The sequence below is a fragment of the Chanodichthys erythropterus genome, chromosome 24, assembly GCF_024489055.1.
Source record: "Chanodichthys erythropterus isolate Z2021 chromosome 24, ASM2448905v1, whole genome shotgun sequence".
NCBI classification, from domain to species: Eukaryota; Metazoa; Chordata; class Actinopteri; order Cypriniformes; family Xenocyprididae; genus Chanodichthys; species Chanodichthys erythropterus.
The window spans coordinates 15,837,201-15,864,971 of record NC_090244.1 but is presented as its reverse complement, the minus strand read 5'-3'; the positions used below and the strand labels follow the sequence as shown (position 1 = coordinate 15,864,971).

The following is a 27,771-nucleotide window of genomic DNA, read 5'->3' as shown; positions in this document are numbered from 1 at the left end:
AATTTTAGTAGTTCTCCTGCCATCAGCTACCAGTAAAAATGGACAAATGTTGTACAATAAACTGGGAATCATGTTTCAATCCTTTCCAGATTTTTATTCTTAAAAAAAAAAATCATAAAATATTACAAATTAGGTTTATCAGTCAAAAACAGACCATGTGGCTAACATTTATCAGTTCTTATTCACAAATTAGTTTAGTTTAAAAACAAAAAAAATAAATTCATTGTGTCTCCAATCTTCGTTTCTTCATCATCTGGCCGTGTCTATATGGGCTCTGTTGTCCACCTTCATTAACAATTACAACATCATTACCACATGGTCCATAATTTAAAGAAGCTGAAGTAATTTTCTCTTAATGAACAGGCAAAGTCAACAAGCACCAGCTGGTTCTGGAATTGTGGGCCACAGGCTGCTAGCTCTGAGAGTGTCAAGTCCCTGGCTATTTATATTAATGGGGACATGTGATGTTTGCATGAGTGAAGAGGCAAAACCAGAACTGGGCATGCATATACTTGCCTTATTACAAAGTTGTCATCAATGAGCATGTATTTATTAAGTGAACACGACTCAGATTGTACCTGCTCCTGCTGTAGTTCTCATCTCAGAGGATCTGAATTGGTCATATCCTCCCTGGCCTTGAGGAACAACATGCCCTTGAGGTTGAGCTGGTGGTCTCAGGTACTGGGCTCTCTGTGGGGTCTTGCTGCGTGTCGTCATCTTGTGCTGGCTCGGTGTGGTGGGACGAGGAGGTGCTGCGGGATCGAGCATATCGATACCATCCAGCGTGAAGTCCCATAATTCCGGGTCATCTGAGAAGTGAGACATTTTTATCGCACAGTCTAACAACCTTGTTCTTGTATTAAAACCTCAGTCACAAAGTCCTTAAAGGGTTAGTTTAACCCATAATGAAAATTGCCATTAAGTACACAGTCAAGTCATTCCAAACCTGTAAGACCTTCGTTCATCTTCAGAACACAAATTAAGGTATTTTTGATGGAGCTTTCTGAACCACCCATAGGCAGCAATGTCATTGCACTTTTCAAGGCCCAGAAAGGTTAAAATAGTCCACGTGACTACAGTGAACCCTTAACATTATGAAGTGACGATAATTCTTTTTGTGCGTGAAAACAAAAAGACAGTTGACGTAGAGAACGCAGTGATGGCTTCTAGGTTCTACGGATTTAGAATGACATGAGGGTGAATAATTAATGACCGAAATTTCATTTTTGGGTGAACTAACAAAGTTTTTCATTAGTTTAGTGAGACCTATTAAGGAAAAATGAAAATTCTGTCATTTACTCGTGTCATTTTAAAACTCTTTAAAAGAGACAGAGAGAAATTAATGGAAATACTGGCCACGCCCTTCCTAAAATATAAAGTCAGCCAAATAATTTAATATACAAATGTTGTTTGCAAATTAAATAATTGTCTTTTATGTTGTCACTGCACTAAAGCCAAATCAAATAAGTATTTATTTCCTACTGTTAAAAATTGTAAGAATCAATTTTCTGATCAATGAAACCACAATAATGTCAATCTAATCTGTAAATGTTGGAAAATCATTGTTAAATACATTTAATATGTTAAGTTGTTACCACTGGCAGCCATACAAATGCCTTTCAAAGAAAAACTTTATTTTCCATGACCCCCCTAGCAAAATGGCTCTCCACTAGGGGGCCTCAGCAAACTTCAAGGGTGCAGGATGCCTTGATTATTAAAAATATTTTATTATTAATAGTACCAATATTTATAATAAAATATTTTTAAAAATTAAAAACATACCATGAATCTTTTTGGTTCAATCGTTTTGGTTTGATTCCCCAAAAAAAAAAAAAAAAAAAAAAAAAAACGCTAGGCATAATTATAGCAGAAATACTGGTGGAAATATCTTACCATAAATGCGGTTGGTTTGAAAATTGTGTTGGACAGTGGGGGCCTTCAAGTCAAAAAGATTGAGAATAACTACCAATAGCAGCCCCCTGGATCCCAGTTTGAAAACTCTTGCTTTAAAGGGATAGTTCACCCAAAAATGAAAATTTTATGTTTATCTGCTTACCCCCAGGGCATCCAAGATGTAGGTGACTTTTTTTCTTCAGTCGAACGCAAATTATGATTTTTAACTGCAACCGCTGCCGTCTGTCAGTCAAATAATAGCAGTAGATGGGAACTTCAACTATAACAGTAAATAAAACTTGCTTAGACAAATCAAAATTAAAACCTGCGGCTCGTAACGGCACATTAATGTCCTAAGAGACGAAACGATCGGTTTGTGCGAGAAACCGAACATTATTTATATTATTTTTACCTCTAATACACCACTATGTCCAACTTCATTCAGCTTCCTGTTAGTGAGGTCAAAAAACGCGTTCTGAAGACGGAAGTGATGTCTCGCCCATATACTTCAATGAGCGCGAGACATCACTTCCGTTGTCAGAGCGCGATCCGACCTCACTAGCCGGAAGCTGAACGAAGTTGGACATAGTGGTGTATTAGAGGTAAAAAATGATATAAATACTGTTCGGTTTCTCGCACAAAAGGATCGTTTCGTGTCTTAGGACATCAATGTGCCGTCACGAGCCGCAGGGTTTAATTTGGATTTGTCTATGGAAGTTTTTTCCACTCTTATTGTTCAAGTTCCCAATCACTGCTATTATTTGACTGACAGACGGCAGCGGTTGCAGTTAAAAATCATAATTTGCGTTCGACTGAAGAAAAAAAGTCCTCTACATCTTGGATGCCCTGGGGGTAAGCAGATAAACATCAAATTTTCATTTTTGGGTGAACTATCCCTTTAACACTGCCAGTAAGTGGAAGTGCTGATGTGATCATTTATATCATGTTACTAATGCACATGTACCACGACCAGTGTTGGGGGGGGGTAACGCGTTACAAGTTATGTATTATGAGTTATGTAATCAGATTACTTTTTCAAGAAACTAGTAAAGTAATGCAGTAAAGCTCTTCTGTCCCTGTGTTGAGAGAAATCAGGAGTGCCGAGGCGTTGTGTACACTGTGTAGACTAAATGTGAGCATACATTTACTTATTTACTACTTCTCCTGTGTCGTATTCTTCTGTATTGCAGAACGGCAGCACAACTGAAAGGCTCGTTTGTTTGAGCTGCGCCCTCTACTGTACAGGTGTGAACTTGCATTTCCTCCAGCCCGAGGCTTTTTCATTTCACTTTTGGTGTGAAAAGGCCTTTACATTTGCAAAAATAGAACTTTTTTGTTGTTATGAAAGCAAACAGCCCAACTCAGATGAGGAAAAACTAACGCAAAAGTAATGTGACGCATTACTTTACATAAAAAGTAACTAACACGATTAGTTACTTTTTTAGGGAGTAACGCAATATTGTAATGTATTACTTACTAGTAACTTTCCCCAACACTGACCATGAACTTGTGTTTCTTAAAAATATTCCTTACCAGCCAGATACTCCTCCTGTTTAGTTGTCACCAGGTGTCCGTTTGGTGTACTGTGGTTAACAGGACATGCAGCCTGTCCTAAAACGATAAACCCACCGATGGACAACGCTACACACCTGACACTCCTGCAGGCAAAGGCTTGAATGTTTTATACTCATGGCTAAAACATGAACCCTTAAATTTTCCATCACACCTTGCTTAGACTGCAGCGCCAGCTCAGTGCAAGCGTTTGACAGCTCGGTTTTCTGCTCCTGTAGCAACTTCTTTGCCTCCATTTCCTGTCTGAACTTTTGCTGCAGCTGCTGCTGTCTCAGCTTCCTCTGCTGCTTGGAGTCCAGTGGAGGATCAGACGAGGACAGGTCAGCCATGTCAGCTGCTGACCTAACAACATGGAGAGAAGCAGATTTATCACAAGTGCAGCTGGCTAGTGTTGTAGTCAAAGTTAGCACCAGATAAATTCACCTTGAGGTGTTGCTGGGCCTGTTTTCAGAATCCTGGTGAGCTGACGTGTTGCCAGAATGTGCTGCCATGTTTGTCAATGAAGTCCTGGATCCTGTGCCGCTCTCATGCCCTCCTTGTACAGGGCGACTTCCTGTTCGCTCAAAGGGGATGTTGGCTGGTTCCGCCGGTTTGATAAAATCCCTGCTGTTGGCGCGGACCAGGCTGTCGAACCTGGCCTTTTCCACGGACGGCTCGCCATCGCTGCGTTTGGTTTTGTCCGGGTCTAAAGGAGGAGGTGGCTGCGATAACAGGAAACACACTATAAATTAAGAAAATGCATTAAAATAAGTCACAAATTTGGCCCAAATGTTTATGATTACTTCTTACCTGCTTTGGTATTTTATTGATGGCTATGAGATACTCCTTATTCAGAATACAATTTCCAAGAGCGTTTCCAAAACATCTTATTGTAAGAAAAAAAAACTTAAAATGATTAATTCAATTAAAATTATACAAGGTGTAATGTAATCCGCCAGTCATTTGCACAAAATAAATCTTGACAGGGTGAGCGGGAGCCTGATGTGAAGCGGAGGGGTTTTATCACCTTTAAGGGTTAGTTCACCCAAAAATGAAAATTCTGTCATTTATTACTCACCCTCATGTCGTTCCACACCCGTAAGACCTTCGTTCATCTTCAGAACACAAATTAAGATATTTTTGATGAAATCCGATGGCTCCGTGAGGCCTCCATAGGGAGCAATGACACTTCCTCTGTCAAGATCCATAAAGGTACTAAAAACATTTAAATCAGTTCATGTGAGTACAGTGGTTCAATATTAATATTATAAAGTGACAAGAATATTTTTGGAGCGCCAAAAAAAACAAAATAACGACTTATTTAGTGATGGCCGATTTCAAAACACTGCTTCAGGAAGCATAAATGAATCAGCGTGTCGAATCATGATTCGGATTGCATGTCAAACCGCCAAACTGCTGATATTACGTGACTTTGGCGCTCCGAACCGCTGATTCGACACGCTGATTCATTTATGCCCCGATGCTTCCTGAAGCAGTGTTTTCAAATCGGCCATCACTAAATAAGTCGTTATTTTGTTTTGTTTTTTGGCGCACCAAAAATATTCTCGTCGCTTTATAATATTAATATTGAACCACTGTACTCACATGAACTGATTTAAATATGTTTTTTAGTACTTTTATGGATCGTGAGAGGAAATTTAGGCCTCACTGATCCATTGGATTTCATCAAAAATATCTTAATTTGTGTTCCGAAGATGAACGGAGGTCTTACGGGTGTGGAACGACATGAGGGTGAGTAATAAATGACAGAATTTAAATTTTTGGGTGAACTAACCCTTTAAAGGGATTTATTTTGAGATAATAAACGGAGTATTTTTTTATCTGGATTCTTATCAAAAACTAATTTGTGGACATGAAATTATGATTTTGATAAGAAGAAAGTGCGGAGTAATGTGGAAGATACACATGAATGTTTCTTATGCTCACAAAGCCAGCATTTAATTTATCAAAAATACAGTAAAAATAGTAATATTGCAAAATTGATCAAATTTCAAAATGAGAGTTTCCTATTTGTATATATTTTCAAATTTAATTTATTCCGGTGATGCAAAGCTGAATTTTCAGCATCATTACTCCAGTCTTCAGTGTCACATGATCCTTCAGAAATAATTCTAATCTGCTGATTTGCTCAAGAAACATTTCCATTTATCAGCAATGTTGAAAACTCCTTAATATTGTTTTTGTAGAAACCATGACATTTTTTTCAGGATTCTCTGGTGAATAGAAATAGCATTTATTTGAAACCGAAATCTTTTGTAACATTATAAACGTCTTAAATGCATCCTTGCTGAATAAAATTAGTTTTTTCACACAAAATCTAATTAAAATAATGACCACAGAATGCTACATATGACTAATCAGAATCATGTGTATGTAGAGGTAGGAATAATTACTTGAGTGCTCGTTTCAGTCCATCTGTGACGGCTTCTTTTCTTGCTTTTTCCAGGGACAGAGCTTTGGATTTGAGGCCTTCACTAACCCCATATCCTACATCCTCATGGAACGAGCCATCCTATAGAAAAGACATTGAAGAAACAGAATGGTACATATATGCTCCTCACAATGCTGTGTGTCTATCCCGTCAGAGCGCTTACCTTTAATTGGACCTTCACAAAGGCACTGACTCCAACATAAAATTTCCCATTGATAAGGTCCACAAAGTCTGTAACACAAGATTCCCACAACCCCTTTAAAAAACAAGTTTCAACCTGATTTGAACGCGGCATAAATAGGAATGTTTGAGACCACGTCATTGAAATTGTGATGGTGTCCTTACCAACATTTTGCTGAGATATTGAGTGTGACCATCCATTATACCCAAACATTTCATTGGCCAGACTTATAACTTTGTGACCTTCGATATAGCACACCTGCAAAAACAAGGCAAATAAACAGCAAGTTAATCAACTATATATTAAATGTGCAAGGCTAAATATTGATATGTGTACAAGAAGCCTATTATTTCTCACCTTTTGTCCTCCTCCAGCCTGTCTGCTGCTTATATATTCAGGTCCTAGTTTCTGCCGTAGAGCATTCTGGACTGCCTGATACTCCTCTGCAGTGTATGCATACTACAACAAATAGAAACATAATACATTCTAAACTCTGCATGTATTGTTATAATACGTTATGAATGGTGTGTTTCTGTAGCTAATCACAAAATGTCAAAATGACCATTACAAAGCGTTAAAACACATACCTGACCAAAACACGTGCTGGCTGGTTTCCTCTCCTCTTGCCTCCTACTGCAGTGATCCATGAGTGTTTTCTGATCGCCAAGTATCAAAAGCCGTCAATATTCTCTTTTAAACGATGCTGGATATGTATAATGTGAGTGGAGGTCGCTATATTGTAATAACAGGAAGTAAAACCCAACATTACGCGCTAGTGTACGCCCATAGTGCGCAACTATCTATCTACCCAACTTTCTGTCGACGAGCCGACAAATTAAATTGGTAAGCGTTCAGTCAATGTTATAATGGCAACGTTCTAATATAAAAGCCGAACAGTAGAATTCTCTGGTCTTGTTTGTGCGTTTGAAAATACCCGCGCCATGACGTTTACGTCCACTCACTCGTGCGTGACACGTCACAAAGAACGACGGGGAGAAATTCAGTGAATGAATGTTTTAAACATCCGGCTGTTTGTCACAGATACAATATTATTGTGTTCTCCGCGTTCACCATCACAAAATGAAAATAAATATTAACATAAACAAAAAATGAATGTTTTTTTTAAATGCCTGTGTTTCAAATGCATCTAGTAATGTTTCATTTCTCTGGTGATGTATGCAGGACTTCTCCAATTATGAAGTCTGCTTAAATCCTGCCCCCTGCAAGTTCTCATTCATCTTCCTGTATTTTTAAAGGGTTAGTTCACCCAAAAATGAAAATTCTGTCATTAATTACCCTCATGTCGTCCCACACCCGTAAGACCATTTATCTTCAGAACACAAATTAAGATATTTTTGATGAAATCCACACATAGGCCGCAACTACATTGCACCTTTTGATGTCCAGAAAGGTACTAAAGACTTCGTTAAAACCGTCAACGTGACTGCAGTGGTTCAACCTTAATTCTTATGAAGCGACGAGAATACTTTTTGTGCGCAAAAACAAAACAGAAATAACAACTTTATTCAACAAATTCGTCTGTCCCCTGCCATACTGCTACTGCTACGCTACACTGTAAAAAAAAAAAATTAATTAATAATAAAATAAATTTACGGTAAAATAACGTATTTCATTAACTGATATAATGTTAATTTACCAACCTAATGAAGTACTAATATTTGATTTGTACCTTTATAATACACCGACAGTCACCAAACACATTGGTGATGAGAGTCACATGATGAATCAAAGGTCATCACAAGCAGCTTTTCCACAAGCTGAGGAGGACAATACTAATATATAGAAGGTGCATAAAGTGTCATTCACACACACACTAAATACCATCATGGTAACATGCATGACATTTAAAAAAAATGCAATAAACATTAATTTAACAACATTAGATGTAACATAAAACCCTAATGTACATAACTGATTAGAAACAAATGAGAAAAATTAAGAAGAAAAAGAGTTATTTCAATGAAAATATATCAAATGTGAAGTGTCACGCAGGGAATTGTGAGAATGTCAATTTACGGTTTTCACTGTAAATTTTACAATGAATTGTTATTTTCACTTCCAAAAACTGTGAATTTAACGGTATTTTACCGTAAAATTACATTAAATGTACCATTAGATCTATTACAGTTATTCACCGTATATAGTATGGAAACTTTCTGTAACCCAATTGACGGTTTTTCACCGCAGCATTTTTTTTTACAGTCTTTTAATGTTAAAATCACGGTCATTTTTTACAGTGTATAGAACCTCAGGGATGACGCATTTTTGTAGGCAAAACCCGGAAGCGAGTTAGCATTTTAGGACTTCCGGTTCCAACGCCGTAAAATCTATGGGTTTTTTGAATGGGTTTTTGCCACTGAGCCAAATAATGAGAAAGAACCAAATTGCATATCACAGCTATCACAGCTATGCAGATGACACCCAGATTTACCTAGCCCTATCGCCTAACGACTACAGCCCCATTGACTCCCTGTGCCAGTGCATTGATGAAATTAAAAATTGGATGTGTATAAACTTCCTTCAGTTAAACAAAGACAAAACTGAAGTCATTGCGTTTGGAAACAAAGATGAAGTTTTCAAAGTGAATATGTACCTTCACTCTAAGGGTCAAACAACTAAAAATCAAGTCAGGAATCTTGGTGTGATCTTGGAGTCAGACCGGAGTTTCAGTAGCCATGTAAAGACAATAACTAAATCAGCGTATTATCATCTCAAAAATATTGCAAGAATTAGATGCTTTGTCTCCAGTAAAGACTTAGAGAAACTTGTTCATGCTTTCATCACCAGCCGGGTGGATTATTGTAATGGGCTCCTCACTGGTCTTCCCAAAAAGACCATAAGACAGCTGCAGCTCGTACAGAACGCTGCTGCTAGGATTCTGAGCAGAACCCGAAAACATGAACACATCACACCAGTCCTCAGGTCCTTGCACTGGCTTCCAGTTGCATTTAGAATTGATTTTAAAGTACTGTTACTTGTTTATAAATCACTCAATGGCCTAGGACCTCAATACATTGCAGATATGCTCATAGAATATAAACCTAACAGATCACTCAGATCATCAGGATCAAGTCATTTAGAAATACCCAGGGTTCACTCAAAGCAAGGAGAGTCTGCTTTTAGCTGTTATGCCAGCCACAGCTGGAACCAGCTTCCAGAAGAGATCAGGTGTGCTCCAACAGTAGCCACATTCAAATCCAGACTCAAAACACATCTTTTTACCTATGCATTTGCTGATTGAGCACTGTGCTATGTCCGAACTGTTTGCACTTTATTGTATACGTATTATCTTTTTATTCTTTTAATTCCTTTTCCTGTTTTTATTTCATTTTTAATGTATTTTATATCTTTTATGTATCATCTTGTTATTCTGACTTTTAATGCATTATTGCTGTCTGTTTGAAAGAGCTGGGAGAATTAGGAAGAAATTGATTAGGCCTGTTTCTTAACTGATCACTATTCCCAAGAAACACGGGACTGGGGGACTGAGAGGTCATCCTTCATCACAGGTAAGTTGTTTTTTAATAATTTCCTGTGGTGGGAGGATTGATTGAACTCATCCCATGTTATCCTTGGATGCAGCTCTAAAGAGTTAGTCCAGGAAGATTTGTCTGGAAGGGTACTGTTTAAACGCACAGCTACCTGGCAAATATTTTGGTAATCCCTCCGCGAGGAAGATCCGTGCAGATCCGCTCTGACGGATATCCGTTTAGATCCGCTCTGACGGAAAATAAAGTGTTGATGGGAATATTCCGGTTGATAAATTAATAAAATTGGCTGAATAATTATAATTAAAGAATTATAAAAAGACCCCTTTGGTGTGGTGTGGCAAATTAAAAATCAAATTAAGTGAAGGATGGGTCAAAAGCAAATTAAAAATCAAATTAAGTGGTCATCCTTCATCACAGGTAAGTTGTTTTTTAATAATTTCCTGTGGTGGTAGGATTGATTGAACTCATCCCATGTTATCCTTGGATGCAGCTCTAAGAGTTAGTCCAGGAAGATTTGTCTGGAAGGGTACTGTTTAAACGCACAGCTACCTGGCAAATATTTTGGTAATCCCTCCGGTGCGAGGAAGATCCGTGCAGATCCGCTCTGACGGAAAATAAAGTGTTGATGGGAATATTCCGGTTGATAAATTAATAAAACTGGCTGAATAATTATAATTAAAGAATTATAAAAATACCCCTTTGGTGTGGAGTAGTTTAGATCCAACTCTGATGGACGACAACAACAACAACAACAACAACAACAAACTCCCTGAGACTTCCTAGCTCTTCCATCCAGATAGCAAAATTCTCTGTTTTTACTGTTATTTCTATTCCTTATGTTCTATTTTTATTATTCTATTTTATGTAAAGCACTTTGAATTACCATTGTGTATGAAATGTGCTATACAAATAAAATTGCCTCGCCTTGCCTTAAATCGCCTGAAATAAGGTCTGTGGTTAACAAAGCCTCTAAATACTTTCACGTTTTGATCTATGACATAAAACACACCAGTTATAACCCACTTGTGATTTTTTTAAACTATTACTGTGTCTTGAAATCGGCGGTTGCTAACAAATTGCTAAAAGGGACTACTTCCTTTGGCGGGGACTTTAGACGTCATCATTAAAAACGGGACATTTGGACATCATTTCTCATGGAAAAGTGGATAAGTATTCATACACAGCACAGATCATAATCAGCGAGCATGTTTTTAAATAACGTTGTTTTTTAAATACAGTTTGAGAAATCTGTGGTGGTGACAACGTTGATCCGCGACTATGGTGTGCTGTAGTCCGTTTATAGCCTACTGTTAGCCTTTTATATCTGACGACTTTATTTAGGCTTCAAAATCTATAAATGTTGTGTTAACTTGTAAAGATTATCTTGATAGACAAAACGTGTAAGTGTCATAACCCTTTGTTAAACACAGAGCTTATTTTCTGCGATTTTCCAAAAGTCTATGGGAAAAATGAATAGGCTTTCAGTCGAGGGAACCCGTGCGCCACTAACTTCCGGGTTGGCCTACAAAAACGCGCCATCCCTGGGGCACTCTATTTTCGTTGCAGAGCAAAAAAAGTATTCTCATCGCTTCATAATATTAAGGTTGAACCACTGTAGTCACGTTGACGGTTTTAACGAAGTCTTTTGTACCTTTCTGAACCTTAGTCAAGTCAAGTCACCTTTATTTATATAGCGCTTTTTAAAATGCAGATTGTGTCAAAGCAGCTTTACAGTGATAACTGGTACATAATTTTGGCTGCACAGCAGCTCTTAAAGAAAATGGTGTCAATGCGGGCAGATCAAAAGCACTGTTGAATATCAAAATTCAAGTCAAATGTCAAGTGTCCCCAACCAAGCAAGCCAAAGGCGACAGCGGCAAGGAACCCAAACTCCATCAGGTGACATCAGGTAGCAAACTGGTGGCAAATAGGTGTTAAGGAGGAGAAAAAAACCTTGGGAGAAACCAGGCTTAGTCGGGGGGCCAGTTCTCCTCTGGCGAACAGTGCTTTGTTACGATTCAGGTTGCTATCATAAGTCCGATAGGATCGCAACATTCAAAGTATTTATTTCAGTTCCATCCAGTTGAGGATCTATTCATCACACCGGTATGGACGGTTTGTTGAGGATCTGTATCAGGTCAACCCTGACACTTCAGGGTTGCGTTGTGGTCGTGTCAAGGTGTAGGTCCTCGGTCTCACCTGGATATGGCCCGGATCCGTTGGTAAACCTCGGGATAAACAGAAAGACTAATATTAGCGAAGATGCCTTAAAAGGTGCAATGTCGTTGCTGCCTATGTGCAGATCAGATACCCTCGGTTTTCATCAAAAATATCTCAATTTGTGTTCCGAAGATGAACAAAAGTGCAAAAATGTGCATTCACGCCTTGTAATTACCGTAACTATTCTGAAGTGTAAAAAGCCTTCATGTGTTTGTAGAACTTGTATTTACATTGTGTAAACTCGTAATTTTCTGAGAGCTACGATTTGTATAACTTGGCCGCTGTACCACCTGACCACAGTAGATTTAAGATGTGTTCGATTTGAAGCGGCACTGTGCAGACTGACTGGTATGACATCAAATTAATAGGGCTGGGACAATACATTGATTCTCGATTCACGATACAAATCTGGAGTGATTTTGATATTTTCCGACGTATCGCGATTCGAATCGATTCTGAGCTTAGTTTTTAACATCAGATGGCACTACATGCTTTAGAAACACCTGTACTCTTCTTGTTTGCAGTTCCTTTTCCACCACTTAAACCTAAAATAATCCTTCATAAAGTTCGAAAAGGTTTGAAGCGAATTACAAGGGTGTTCACATTGGTTTGTGTTTACATTAATCTCGCGGCAAAAAAGCATTCTGAGGCGAAGTGCAAGTAAATTTAATCACATACATGACTCAGCCGAACCACAGACTGCAAAAAAGATGGACGACGCACCTTCACTCTCTTCCATTGTAGTAAGTGAAGCCAACAGTGTCCAAATAATGGCGCTGACATCTTGAGTCTCGAGTCTGCGCAGTAGTGAATGCGGAGCCGCGATATCAAGGTCCCGCCCTCACTTCTCCTCGCGAAGATCCAGGAAAAAAGTCAGTTGGATCCAGATCCAGAAAAAAAAGTCACTTCGCTCAGAGAAGCTGTCAATCATGACATCTCACCCCCATTTTTATAGCATCAAATAACTAACTAAAACCAAACTTATTTAAAGAACGAAGACTTTAACTAACACTAGTGTGATAAAAACCACCTAAAATGACAGAAACTGTCTTTGGAAAAAAATATTTGAAGTGTAATTTGATTGTTGTCTCACATACCATTACATTTCATAGAGAGGGCGGGGTTTATGACCTATACTGCTTCCAGCCACCTGGGGGCGATCCAGATGCTTTGGCTTCACTTTTCAGGACCCATGTGTCACGCTTAAGCCACGTGATTTTTCCCCCCCAAACCAGTTCAGTGGAAATCCCACCCTACAACCAATTTCATTGGCTGAGGTTACAGTGATGGATAGGTTTATGGATCAGTGTTTGGTAAAGCAATTATTACTGTGATTGACACGGCCAATGAAATCTTTAGAATCGGCTCCAGGGCGGGATTTCCGCTGAACTGGTTTGGGAAAAAAATCACATGCTGCGTCCCAATTCGCATACTATCCGTCCTAAATAGTATTCGAAAAAAGAATTAGTATGTCCCAAATCGTAGTATGTTGAAATGAGTATTCTAAAGATACCCGGATGGTCTACTTTTTCCGGTTAGAATTCGAAGTGCAGATCCGTGCACACTTCTAACCGGTAATATTGCCCATAACACATTGCGCTGTGGACGAGGATTCGATTAGAACTACAAATACGAGTAAAAAGTGTTAAAAAACTACAAACATGGCGGATGTGCGAGTCCGCCGGTTAAGCAGAGCGGTAAAGATAAAGGGGCTTGAATGATTAATAATCAGTATCTAACCTGACGAAAATATGTTTATTAAATGTTATCCAAATTATATTTCATTTGCAACAGCATTGTGAACTTTTATAACGATGCGTTTGTTCATTAATTTTTAAATGCATCATTATGCAAAGACGAGGAGAGTTATTGCATGAAAGACCCATGACTGGCAGATCAACGTGCGACTACATTTATCTCCGAAACGGTAGGAAATAAAATTTAAATAAATGTGGAGGATTTTAACTGTGACAAGATGATTGACAGTGTAGTTTAAACAGTTACAGGTTGCGTAACTAAGCGACAGAACGTCCGTTAATGACGCAATTATGACGAGGTAGTATGTCCCAAAGCTTGCATACTCTTCTACTACACACTCAAAAGTATGTACTTTTTCTTTACAAAAACAGTACATACTTTTAGGACGTAGTATAAGTAGGCGAATTGGGACGCAGCAACACACAGGCTTGAGCAGAATGCACGATCACTCTCCAGCACTCTTCTTCATGAGCATTTGAGTGTGCAGTTAAAAACTAGCCTAGAGCGCCATCTGCTGTTAAAACTAAGCTCAGAATCGATCCAGAATCGAGAATCAATGTATTGTCTCAGCCCTACAAACCCCGAGAGCATTTTGAAAGCATACGCCGCTTTATTTACGGTAATTAGCTACAACATGGCGTGAACATAGCATAATGCCTACATCTCAAAATCCAATCAATAACCGATGCATAGAACCAAGTCTCTGCCTAACATTTTTCTTTTTTGATAATCCATTTCACTCAAACTGTTAACCGAATGCTCAAAATACTTAATTGGTTTGAGTAGGACAAACTTAAATTGAAGTTAACTTTCTTATTCTTTTGAGTTCACAGCACTGACATATTTCAAGTAAACTGAACTCTTTCATTGTTTTGAGTTGCATGAACACATTTCTTTTAATTTAGACTAAATTAAGTTTAACTGAAACTGTACTGGGATTTCTATTTCCCAGCATGCTTTGCCCAAGGCACTCGAAATGCAGAGTAAATGCTAAAATTAAGTGTTATATAATGTTTTTTTTGTGCATGATTAATGGTAAGGGAGATTTAGTAGTAATTAATGTTTTGTTATGCTAATTTAGAAGAGTTTCTGTTAATGTGGGTTTTTGGAGAGTTACCATCATGGTGACAAGTAGCGCATGCGGCTTGGTTTGAGAGCAGATAAGTTACATGTTTTAAGAGGCTGTACTCATTCAATAAGTGCTATACCATGCTGTTGTTAACATGTTAACAAATTAGCAAGTTGGCATTTTCTTAAGGCTTATAGTGAAATAAATAAGTAATCTGATTTGCAAGAATTCAAAATAAAAAAGTTATTTAACTAAATATTTTATGTTAATTGCTATCAAAATGTATCTACTCAGTACTTCAAGTTAGGAGGAATCAACATGCATTAGTACTACAAACTTATTTTATGAAATTGAAAAAAAAATTATGTAACTGATTACCTCAAATTTTTTGAGTTAGCCCAACTTATTCGGGTTTACAGTGCATATGTACATCACAATACAGAAGAAAAGATCTGTCGCTACTTCTGTTTCATCACAACTTTAAATTCGTTCATCAAAAAGATTTGTTCGCTCTTCAATGGCCCTTTCTGTCCGAATAAATTGTCAAATATTTTTTTTCGTGTGTGTTATGGATGAACGATGCACTGAATCATTCGCTTAACCTATTCATTAAAAACATTACGGTTCTTTTAAATGTTTAAAATTAAAATAATAAAAAATACAGGAGGCAACCTATGACGAAGTAGCCTTCCATTTGGACTACAAATGAATGTCATCATGTGTCTATAACAGAATAACAAGCAAAATTGAATTCAAATCCATTTCATTTAAATTCTGCTCGGCCTCTTTAAGATAAACCGCTGGTGTGCTAAATTATATCCCGTCATCCCTCAACTCAGCAGGGATTATCTAAATTAGGCATCCGAGTAAAGATTGCAGTCTGGTTAGCATCACACAGTGACTGATTGGATTGAATATGGATTTTATTATATATGGCTTCCTGCTGAGCTCTTAAATTGAGCTCGTAAATCCTTTATTAATATTAATATTAATATCATATCAACCCTAAAATAGATACTTTACATTCTAACACCTCTATCGTTTTGTTTCAAGCATATCTTGACCCTTCGCACAATGGCGCGCGCACACGTGCTCGGGCGTGAACGCGCCCACAGTCTCGACTGCCGTCTGGTCAGACAGTCTGCAACTCGGGAAGCGAATAGGAGGGGCGAGTATTGGGGATGCCACAGGAATGATCCATTAACCCCGCATAAGCCCACATCCGCATTTATGGATTAGTTTCTCCTGAAGTGTAGTCCATCATATTTATTGCTTTCGTCCTCACTGAAGTTACTTAAATATCCCTGAATGCTCTTATTCACTTTGCACGCGGAACACACATGACGGTGAGTTGAAACATTGTTACAACGCACGACTGTTTGCGTGGAGTGTTTTTATGTTATATTGCGTTTTCCCCTGGATGAATGGTGCATTGTTGCGCTGTTTGTAAATAACAAAAGTGCCATGTTCACCATAAGGTACATTGAGTACCCAGTGCGTCAACCCCGCCATGAATAACTTATAGCTACGGATGGAATATGTACCAATAGAAATTAATGCATTGAAACACGGTCAGTTGAGTTGTTTGATTCGTATCGAGTTTTAACAGCGATATCTGTTAGTCCAGGATGGGAAGTGATGCCCTTCCTCTCAAATAGCCTTCTCGGGTTTACCCAGACGTCGTCGTTTTACCGTCGCTTTTACCTGTCTACACTTTAGAAAGGGAAATGGACTCCTCCTGCTCCTGTAATACATCGTGGCTCGTGTCCTGGCACGTTCAGTGAACAAAGGGAAACTGACATGATGCTTCAGGGAAAGTGGAACATAAAGCAAAGTCACGTATTTAGGTCGAGGATGTTGGAGATGTGTGTGTGTGTGTGTATTTTTTTTAAGAGCTCCTAAAAAGCTCTTACGGCCGCGTGAGCAAATGATGACAGCCTGATGCAATAATACAAGTCTTTTGTTGTAGTAGCCTATTTCTTTTGGGAAGCTTCCCAAATGGTCCATAAGGGGGCGCGAATTGAATTGTGTTGCTGAGGAACACATGGAGAATGAATAGCGTAAACAAGCACATCGGTCCTTCCTGTTACAAAATTAAACTGACATTTGTGAATCTTGAAGCATCTTTAATGGTTAAAAATGAGTTTTTACTGTATCTGAGTTGTATAAGTGGGTTATAACATGACCTAGACTGTTTACCAAATGCTTGCATCAGGGAGTTGTGAAATTTAAAGGGGTTGTTCACCGAAAATTAAAAATTCTTTCATTATTTACTTACCTTTAACTCGTTCCAGTCTTTATGACTTTATTTCTTTTGCAGGTCGCTCTTTTCTTTGCAGTTACATTGAATGGAGGCTAGAGCTTCAAAATTAAAGGTGCAATATGTAAGATTTTTGCAGTAAAATATCCAAAAACCACTAGGCCAGTGTTATATATTTTGTTCACTTAAGTACTTACAATATCTCAAATGTTGTGAGAAAATATCAATTTAAACCAAGGCTCCGGTACGTGTGAGGAGTCGCCTGTCAATTGCGTCATACCACGCAATATTGCGTTCATATCGCAGATGAATCACTTTCGATAATGAACACGATATTGCGTAGCTTGTCAGTGAACTACGGCTCTGTCTATTAAATGGCGCTCCATTTGAAAGCAGGTGATGGCGATTTAGCGGTAATCAGGGAACCGGCTTTACTGACGAAATGCGCGTGACAATCTCATGCGATTAATCGTGCAGCCCTACTACTCTACCAGACATCGGAGGGCAGCACTGAGAAAAAAAATAGTGCATCCACCATTGCGCTGTGCTCTGTGTGTATTGCCACCTAGTGGACCCTTCTGTCCTGCTTGCGCTGTTGCACGCGCACTGTTTGCGTGCAGCCCAAATTTCGAGACCGTGCGGATTTTGCGCAAGCCCTCCGGATGACGAAAATGATGTCACGCGGACGGTGCACGAACGCGGATGGCCAAAGTATACTTTGGGCTTTAAAGGTGCCCTAGATTCAAAAATTTAATTTACCTTGGCATAGTTGAATAACAAGAGTTCAGTACATGGAAATGACATACATTGAGTCTCAAACTCCATTGTTTCCTCCTTCTTATATAAATCTCATTTGTTTAAACGACCTCCGAAGAACAGGCGAATCTCAACATAACACCGACTGTTACGTACGCCCCAATATTTGCATATGCCAGCCCATGATGTTCCCAACATTATAAAAGGCATTAGACAAGGGCAGCCAGTTAACGTCTGGATCTGTGCACAGCTGAATCATCAGACTAGGTAAGCAAGCAAGAACAACAGTGAAAAATGGCAGATGGAGCAATAATAACTGACATGATCCATGATTACATGATATTTTTAATGATATTTGTAAATTGTCTTTCTAAATGTTTAGTTAGCATGTTGCTAATGTACTGTTAAATGTGGTTAAAGTTAGCATCGTTTCTTACTGTATTCACAGAGACAAGAGCCGTCGCTATTTTCATTTTTAAACACTTGAAGTCTGTATAATTCATAAACACAACTTCATTCTTTATAAATCTCTCCAACAGCGTAGCATTAGCCGTTAGCCACGGAGCACAGCCTCAAATTCACTCATGCATGCATGAAGCATGCATGCAGTATGCATGACGAACATCTTGTAAAGATCCATTTGAGGGTTATATTAGCTGTTTGAACTTTGTAATTGCGCTGTAATATAGTCGACAGCTCCTGTGGCAGGAAGCACGCGTCTTAAAGGGGCGACGCCCAGTATAAATCAGTGCATTGTTAATGGTGCCCCAAAATAGGCAGTTAAAAAAATTAATAAAAAAAAATCTATGGGGTATTTTGAGCTGAAACTTCACAGACACGTTCAAGAGACACCTTAGACTTATATTACATCTTTTGAAAGAACGTTCTTGAGCACCTTTTAAGCTTTTTCCGTAAGTTGAATAGGGAAAGCGTAAGACATATCGTAAGCGTTTTGAACTGTGAGAGTTTTACACTTTTTTTTCATAAGTAGAATACGAAAGGCGCTCTGGCAGAAGCTAGATATTTTACTTCATAACTTATGTAAAAAAAAAAAATCCATATTTAACAAACGTTTCGCTTCAGAAGGCCTTTCTTAACCCCCGGAGCTGTGTGGAGTACATGATGATGGATGAATGTGGATAGAGACACTTTCTTCAGCTTCATACTCATGACCCCTGTTCACTGCCATTATAAACTTCGGATGCGTCAGGATATTTATTAAAATATCTCAGATTGTGTTCAACAGAAAGAAGAAAGTCATATACACCTAGGATGGCTTGAAGGTGAATAAAGCTTGGGGTAATTTTCATGTGAAAGTGAACTAATCCTTTAAAAAGCGATGCCGATTGAACTACAGATTTTTTTTTCATGAATCTGACTGATCCGATTCTCGAGTTTGACTCAGTTGCAGTTGTTAACAGCTCACTGAAGGGGAAGAATGTTGGTTAATAACGACTAAAATTTCAGTGTTTTTAACACAAAGCAATTGCATTTAAGAAGAATATGGTGGAATATGGCTCACAAGTTGTATGAATCTTTTGTATCTTTTGTTCTTAATTGATTTTTTGCAACCTTTTTTGCAAATTTCCTGTTCATTGTAATTGCTTGGAAAAGAGCGACCAGTACACAATAGAAATGATTAATTATTTTGTGTTCTGCAGAAGAAAAGAACAACATGAGGGAGAGTAAATGGCATTTTTGGGTGAACTAATCCTTTAAGATGCAAGTAGTAGCAAACACCACAACGCGCTCTCATTTTGTCTCTTTCTTCATCCTTTTGTGTTATCAGAAGGACCAGAGATGTTCTGAATGAAAGGAGGATCTGGCAGTCTTTCGATAACAATGCTGGAGAACTTGAGCGGAGCCCACATTGATCGACCCGCCCCTAGATCATCCACGTTCAGCTTCTCTGCCCTGTTTGCTCTGCCACACCATCTTCACATGGATGGGAGCAGTCATCCATTCAGGAGGTACAACTGATGTTGTGAACGGAACTATTAACACGCTCACATCCTGCTATACATACTCATATCCTGTTATTTGTTTATGATGTCCTGTGTTTTTCCTTGTAACTTATACCATATTCAAAAAAATCCACATTGTGTGACATTCCTCAATTTACTACCTGCTGAGGGACCCATTATGTGTACATTTATTTAGTAGCAGTATGATGCCACAGGAGACATGACATAACATAGATTACTCAATTCCAGGAACCAGACCGATATTAATGTAAATTCAATGAGTGCAGTCAGGACCAGTGGGAAATGGATCAAAATTCTCCAGGCTAAAGTCAATAGAGTACAGTCACCACCACAGCATATACATGTACATGCTATGAAAAGTAATAGATAGTTAAAAAATAATATATATATATATACATGTATGTAATGTTTATTTTATTACTTTATGTATATATTATAAACGTATATGTTTATTTTGTTACTTTGTTTTATATATATATATATATATATATATATATATATGTATATATATATATATATGTGTGTGTGTAATATAATTAATTTTGAAATATAATTTAATATAATGTAATATAATTTTAACATTTTGATTTTATTAAGTTAATTTTATTTAATTTTGTAATAAATTTAATAATACCAGTTATATGATTAGGGGCCAAGCACCAAAGGTGCGTCCACACCTATTGTATCCATTTTCTTATTCTTTTTTTCTTTTTCTGCTCTTGTAGTCTATAGCAGCCCATTGAATCATTTGTGGGAAAATTATGAAATTTGGCACACAGATAGAGGACAGTCTGAATATTAACAAAGTCCCTTTAAGATAAGTCATTTCACTCGGCGGCCATCTTTGAAATGCCTCTCTGGCATCCTGGGCATCATGCAATCTCTTTGAATGGGGAAACATAAAATTCTCCAAAAATTCTCCAAAAATGACTGTTTTTAAAATAACTTTCTCTGTCTGTGTTGCTTAATCCGCTCGCGTAGCTTGACACGCTGCTGATTCTCGCCATAGTTTCGTTGCCAAAATGCACGCGCATACGTTGTGTACAAACAGTAAAAGGGTCTATAGATGTCTTGGGTCATGCCGAGAACAGAGATACCACTTGAGGCCGAACTTCCTGTCTGCCATTTTGATTTCCTCTTAAAAAAAAAAAAATATTGACATATTTGGCATATTGACACCAAATTTTGTATGTGTCATTGGTCAAAAGTGATAGACCATTAAATCATATTCCTAGTTATTGTATTTGGTTTTTCAGCCATTTTGTCCAAAATAATCTTTATATGTCTTTAGTTGCTCATTGTTGCAGTTGATGTAATGTGATGATAATGTGCCTTCTTTGTGCTTGGCCCTTTAATTGCTGCTTGCAGCTATACTTTTATTCTTATACTATGTTATATAAAATTTATCCGACTTTTATTTTTGAATATACATATATAAATATAGGAAAAATATTAATATAAGATAATAATTATATATATATATATATATATATATATATATATATATATATATATATATATATATATATATATATATATATATATATATATATATATATATATTTCTGTAAGATATATTATATATTCTGTTTTTTTTTAATCATCCTCTAGGAACAAATCATAAGTTTCAGTGCTTAGCAAAGTAATACCATGAACCTCTATTCAACAAAGCTCATGATTTGAGGTATTTTAAAACCTCACACTGCACAGGAGGAGCAGGCTGTCACTCCCTTGCACTGGGAATGTGAAAGAAAGGAGTTTTTGTGTTGCGTAACTATTAAACAAGATTGGTTTATCCTTGTGGGTGGGTGTGCGTGTGTGTTTGACAGAGAGAGAGACTGAGGAAAGGATGGGAATGTAATGTTAGGAGGAAGGAAATTGGTTTCTCAACAGTCAAACAGTAGTTTCCTCCCCTTCCATGTCTGTAGCTGCATCTTTCTAGCTCCTCCCCGTCTCTCACTTGTTGTTGCTGTTCTGGACTAACTGTACTGTGTTTTTATCCCTCTGTTTGAACCATGAGGACTCTGTACCGGTTGAAGTTAGTGAGTTCTCCAAATCTAAGTCAGCTGGGGAAAAATGAAAAGGCTTCATTGGAGGAGAGAGGATCAGGCCCTAATGCCACATGGAACAGGTTAGTGAGTGTTTTTCGTGTCCATAAGTGTCATAAACTGAGATGTTATTTCACATCTCTGCGATTTATTGCAGCATTCACAACGCAGTCATTGCTGTATTTCAAAAGAAAGGACTGGCAGACAACGAACTATATACGCTCAATGAAGGCGTGAGGTGAGGCAAAACAACTGATCTTTTGTTCATTTTTTATAAATTTTTGTGAATTATGTATTACACTATAATGGTAACTGTTAACAGTGTGTAAAATGTAGACTTTTACACGCTGGCAGCTGTGATCTGAGGCTTCACATTATCAGCACAGAACAGTTGTGAGAGGACGCAGAGCCTCAGTCCGCTATTATGAAACTATTACAAGATAAATTGTGAAGCAATAACATCCCAACTAAGGAAAACGGTAACACTTTACAAAAAGGTTCATTAGTTAACATGGTTTTTTCAACATTTACTAATATATTATTAAAATCATGTTAACATTAGGTAATGCACTCTGAACTAACATGAACAAACTATGAACAGCTGTATTTTCATTAACTAATGTTAACGAAGATTGGTAAATACAGTAACAAATGTATTGCTCATGGTTAGTTCATGTTAGTTAATACATTGTTTAACTAATGAGCTTTATTGTAAAGTGTTACCAGGAAAACATACCCAGATCATATTTCACCCCAAAATCAAAAGTAAAAAATAAGAAATTATATTGCAATTTTACATTGAATTTGTGATATTATTCTATATATCATAAATAAGCACATTCCCCCCTCATTCTCATTACTGTAGTGCATCTGCATTGATTTACTGTTTGTGATTCTTATTATTTTCTCTATATCTCTACTTTCTAATCATAAAAGAGTACTGAAAAAAAATATTAACTGTTTTGAACATATTCTTGATCAGCATCAGAATGATTTCTGAAGGATCATGTGACACTAAAAACTGGAGTAATTATGCTAAAAATTTATGCTGAAATATTCAAAACAGTTATTTTAAATTGTAAAAATACTTCACAATATTACTGTTTTACTATATTTTTAATTAAATAAATGCTGCCGAAGAGACCTCTTTCAAAAACTATTAAAAAAAAAAATCCTCCAGACTTTTTAACATTAGTGTATACTGTATATATTTTTTGGTGTTAAAATTTTATATAATATAAATGGGTCAATGACGTGACGGGTCTTTTTTTTTTTTTTTGTCCAAAGGCCTTAAGAAATGACACCCAAAGTATTTTATTGAATCCAAAAGGTTTTAATTATATTTTGCTACATATAAAGGTATTTTAAAGATTTTGAAGTGTCAAAAGGCCAATACAGTCATTTAATTTGTGATTAAAATTTCTTAAAATGTATATATTTTTTTATTCTGGCATGATTTTATATCATCATATATCAACATAGTGCAAAAAATTATATGTAGAAGTCGTTGTTTTGTTATGAGAAAGAATGTCTGGAAAAATGAATTTCATTGATGTCATTCAGAGTAACCAATATAAAGGGAGCGTTTTGTCATGTGATCAATATCATGTGACAGGATGTGACATCATTCAGACACCTGCAAAGGACCACATTGAAGCAAAGTAACTAACTCTGTTATAACTATTTGAAAAATTCATATCTTCACTTGCTCATACGCATGTCCCGAAACATCAGGTCATTCGGTATAACTGCTATAAAACATGGAAAACATCATAATTCAGTGTAACCAAAAGTGTCATTTGATAAAACCCAAAATTTGGTTAAACCGAATGACTTTTTTGGTGACTATTTTTTTCCATTGTGTAAAAAATGACAAAAGCAGTGTTGTTAATTGATCATGAAAACCACATAATCTCATTGTTAACACTTAATAAAACTTCAAAATTAATTATATCTCCATTATGGTTTAAAAACTTTATTCGTCAATGACCCAAATACATTCAGTTGCTATTTTCATTACTTTTTGGGGTGAAATATTTGAACACATTCTTGACAGTCATTTAAGTTCAATTGCCTTATTTTCCTATACATCATATGTTAGAATTATTTCTCTTCTGAAACATTTATGTGTTTAAAATTCTATATTTTATTTTATCAGGCAGCTATTGAAAACGGAGCTGGGCTCGTTCTTTACAGAATACCTCCAGGTGAGAAACGTTTTAAAATTCTGTTTTTCCAGAGATGTGTTTGTTCTAATATATACATTTAAAAAATAAAATATTTCTTTGTTTTTCCTCTTTATCAGAATCAACTTTTAACTAAAGGCATGGTCATTTTACGGGACAAAATAAGGTTTTATGAAGGTAGACCATCCAAACATTAAAAACAATGTCTGTTTTTAATGTTTGAATTTCATTTACAGAATTGCAACATTACACAGCATTTCACTTGGTACACAAACAATACCAACTCTTTCTTGTCTGCCTGAAAATAGGTCAGAAGTTATTGGACTCTTTGGCTGAGACATGGGACTTTTTCTTTTGTGATGTTCTCACTATGCTTCAAGCCATCTTCCACCCAGTCCAGGTACAGTCCAGTCATACTGCGAAATAACTGGTCAGACATCAGAGACGGCAGTGGTTTGTGAATCTGTGTGCATGTTCATGTTCAGGGGAAGGAGCCATCAGTGCGTCAGCTGGCCCTGCTGCACTTTCGAAACACCATCACCCTTAACGTGAAGCTGGAAGAGGCTCTGTCCAGACCACGAGCCCGTGTCCCTCCCTCCATCGTCCAGATGCTTTTGGTGTTACAGGTACGCAGGGGCTGCAAGCATTCCCTTTTCAAAATCCTCTTAGATCATGTGAAAGGTCCAGCCATACCGTCATGAGCTGCACCCAGAAATGATAACATGGTGACTTCAAGACGGGTCATTTGTGGTGTAAGCAATTGTGTCATATAGAATGAGACATTAATCATAAGCCTTATGTGTCTCAACTAAAATGACTGTTAATATAATTTTTCAAAAGCAATAGAGTCAAAGTGAAACATATCTTACAGGGGGTTCATGAATCCAAAGGTGTGAGTGAAGAATACCTGAAGCTGGAGTCTCTCATTCAGAAGGTGGTGTCGCCGTACCTCAGCACGCAGGGACTGTGTTCGCATGAGTGTGGCGCCTCTCACTGCTCCTGTGTGATTGGTGAGCGAGTACAGAAACCAGCATTCCAGACCCAACATTTAATATGGAAGCTTGTTTCCGCCACAGAATAAAAAAATCTAAAAGATAATTGCAACTTTCTGACTTTTTTCTTGCAATTGCAAGTTTATATATTGCAATTCAGACTTTTTTCTTGCAATTGTGACAATTGTGAGATATAAACTCGCAACTGAGACTTATAAAGTCCATTTCTGCTAAAAAAAAACAAAAACTTTTCTCAGATTTTTTCGAGTTTATATCTCACAATTGTGACTTTATATCATGCAATTCTGAGAAAAAAGTCAGAATAGCAAGATGTTAACAAGATGTAATTGTAAGGTTAAAAAAAACTCAGTTACCGATTTTATTTGTTATTCAGTGGCAGAAACAAGCTTCCATAGTTTAATATTGGTTTCTTTCTCTTTTTTTCTCTTTCTTGCTTTTATTCGGTTTAGGATGAACAAATAATTACAATGGTAACATAATATAAATTATATATAATCATAAAATATACAAAAAAAGACTATCAGGCAAACATATTTATACACTAAATGCACTAAAGAAAGAAAAACAAAACTGAACAAAGGCTAAAAATAAATCAAATTGTAAAATACAGTAAGAAATGTAATATTGTCAAATGTTTCTGCAACTTAAAACAACTGTTTTCTATTTGAAAATGTTTTAAAATGTAATTTATTCCTGTGATGCAAAGCTGAATTTTCAGCATCATTACTCCAGTCTTCAGTGTCACATGATATTAGAAATCATATTAGCATATCAGAAATCATTCATGAAAAAATTTAATTTGAAGAAAAAAAAATTATTTCAGCACAGTATTTTGTATTGTATGTATTTTAGTATGTAATATAGTATGTGTTTTATCATAATTTAATCATAAATTATGATAAAGCATTAGATTTAAATATCAAAAAAATGTTGTATGTGGTGTATGTTGTGTGTATGATTTAATTTATTATAACTCATTTATACTGTGTGAGATTAAGCTAAAAATATTAAGCTTGATATCATAAAGATGTTTCCAAAATGAAATAATTTGTTAAATTAAAAAAAAAAAAAAAAAAAAAAAAAAAATTGGAATATATTTATTTTGTATTTGTTTTTTTACACACTGATAGATCACTGATCACTGATAGATGTTTGCTGTATAAACCTTAAAAGAAATATTTTTAATTCAATTATTTGTGAATTGCTTTTCACAATAAATATCATAGGTAACAGTGGCGAGGAGAAACTCCATAAAAAAATACACAAATACAAATTACGTCTCAAAGAAAAACATATGTCACAAAAGAGGAGAGCGAAACACTTGGGAATAAATACTGTTAAAAACTAGGCATGGTGTCAGTAAAATTATTGTGATTAATCTCATAAATTCCATCAAAAGCATAATGAAACAAATAATAATATAAAATTTAAAAAGAAAAAATGTGTTTTAAAAAAAAAAAATCTTGCATTTAATAAATAGATGAACTGTCCCTTTAAAAATCTTGCAGTCATGTTCTCCACCCATAAACATTTACTGCTCTGATCATACTGTATGTGATTCAGCCACTGATACATTTTAAGTAAGTCAGAACTGTACTACTCCAGTAAAAAAGCAGTACATCATTACTAATTTCTTAAAAATCGTTCCAGAGAGGCGTTTGCAGTATTGCTGGTCCAAGTCTGCAGACCTGCCCTCCACTAACCCAGTAGTGCGCTCCAAGAGCTACAACATCCCCATGCTGACCCCCGTGGCTGAGTACGACTCTGAAGTGAGCTCTGTAGGCAGCGTGGGCATCCGGCGTCACTCCGCATGCGATGTCACTTCCTGCATAGAGCACCAGGGTTATTCAGCCCTGTCTGTGGGAATAGAGACCAGCTCGACCCCAAGACTCTCACTGGATCATGATCTCACCCTGTCCGGTGTGGTGCGAGGGGCCACGGGACAGCCCGCTCTAATTTCTCCGCCCGTCTTCATCCACACCTCCGCAGGGTGTCTGCACCCACCAGATGCCCAGGTGGCTTCAATCGAGGTGGACAAAGGCCTTTCGTCACCCCCAAGCTGCTCCTCTAGTCCGGAGACGATCGTATTGCAGGGGCTGGACTCGCTGGAATCGGATCCTGACGGAATCTTCATTGACTTTTCCCACTGCCGCTCTGATTCATTTGGAACAAGCAGGAAAACTAGCTGATGGAATGAATTGCTGTGAAGAATCCATTTCAGATGATTGATTATAAACTACTACTATTTTCTGTGAACTTGTGAAGTAGCTCTGTACGTTGTGTATTTTTAAAACTGGAATTTCATTCCAGCTTTGCGCAAAAGCCAGGGCTGTTTTGTGGGAAAAATAGGAGAGGACTCAGTATAAAGCGATTGTTTTAATAATGTTCTAAACCTGTGGGTGGATTTTTGAATTTTTCTACATAGTTTTTCATTGACAATAGACATGGAATGTGTCCATTTTAATGAATCTAGTACTGTCAAATCGATTAATCACGATTAATCGCTTCTAAGATAAAAGTTTGTTTATATATATATGATTGTATATATAATATTTAAATACAATATGTGTGTATATATTATATTTAAACAAACTTTTATCTTAGAAGCGATCAGTCACTATTAATCGATTTGACAATCTAGTACTATCAAATCGATTAATCGCGATGATCGCTTCTAAGATAAGTTTGTTTACATAATATATATGTGTATATAATACTATATTTAAATACATAATGTGTATATATTATATTTAAACACACTTTTATCTTAGAAGTGATTAATTGCGATTAATCAATTTGACAATCTAGTACTGTCGAATCGATTAATCACGATTAATCGCTTCTAAGATAAAAGTTTGTTTATATATATATGATTGTATATATAATA

The 27,771-nt window shown here is 36.8% G+C and overlaps 2 protein-coding genes across 5 annotated transcripts; one reads left to right on the top strand and one right to left on the bottom strand.

Annotated features, from left to right (window-relative positions):
- Positions 1–8: 8 nt before the first annotated feature.
- On the bottom strand, positions 9–7,186 carry rad52 (RAD52 homolog, DNA repair protein). 2 transcript variants are annotated; one of them, XM_067380380.1, is made up of 11 exons: positions 6,665–7,186; positions 6,435–6,536; positions 6,242–6,335; positions 6,060–6,127; positions 5,859–5,977; positions 4,255–4,330; positions 3,889–4,166; positions 3,620–3,807; positions 3,427–3,504; positions 579–809; positions 9–285 (listed from the first exon to the last, which is right to left on the bottom strand). In XM_067380380.1, the coding sequence occupies exons 1-11, from the start codon at positions 6,722–6,724 to the stop codon at positions 221–223; spliced, it is 1,359 nt and encodes a 452-aa protein (XP_067236481.1). In that variant the 5' UTR covers positions 6,725–7,186; the 3' UTR covers positions 9–220. The 2 variants fall into 2 exon arrangements, with proteins under 2 accessions (XP_067236481.1, XP_067236482.1); XM_067380381.1 differs by lacking the exon at positions 3,427–3,504.
- Positions 679–27,682, top strand: prr5a (proline rich 5a (renal)). Of its 3 annotated transcripts, XM_067380377.1 has the most exons (12): positions 708–816; positions 3,084–3,138; positions 5,912–6,007; positions 19,442–19,622; positions 21,658–21,768; positions 21,843–21,923; positions 23,844–23,892; positions 23,991–24,048; positions 24,180–24,271; positions 24,357–24,497; positions 24,743–24,881; positions 26,535–27,682. In XM_067380377.1, exons 4-12 carry the CDS (start codon positions 19,462–19,464, stop codon positions 27,071–27,073), a joined length of 1,371 nt encoding a protein of 456 aa, XP_067236478.1. In that variant the 5' UTR covers positions 708–816; positions 3,084–3,138; positions 5,912–6,007; positions 19,442–19,461; the 3' UTR covers positions 27,074–27,682. The 3 variants fall into 3 exon arrangements, with proteins under 3 accessions (XP_067236480.1, XP_067236478.1, XP_067236477.1); XM_067380379.1 differs by lacking the exon at positions 3,084–3,138 and having other exon boundaries at positions 679–816; XM_067380376.1 differs by lacking the exons at positions 708–816; positions 3,084–3,138; positions 5,912–6,007 and adding an exon at positions 15,792–15,982.
- The last annotated feature ends 89 nt before the right edge of the window (positions 27,683–27,771 follow it).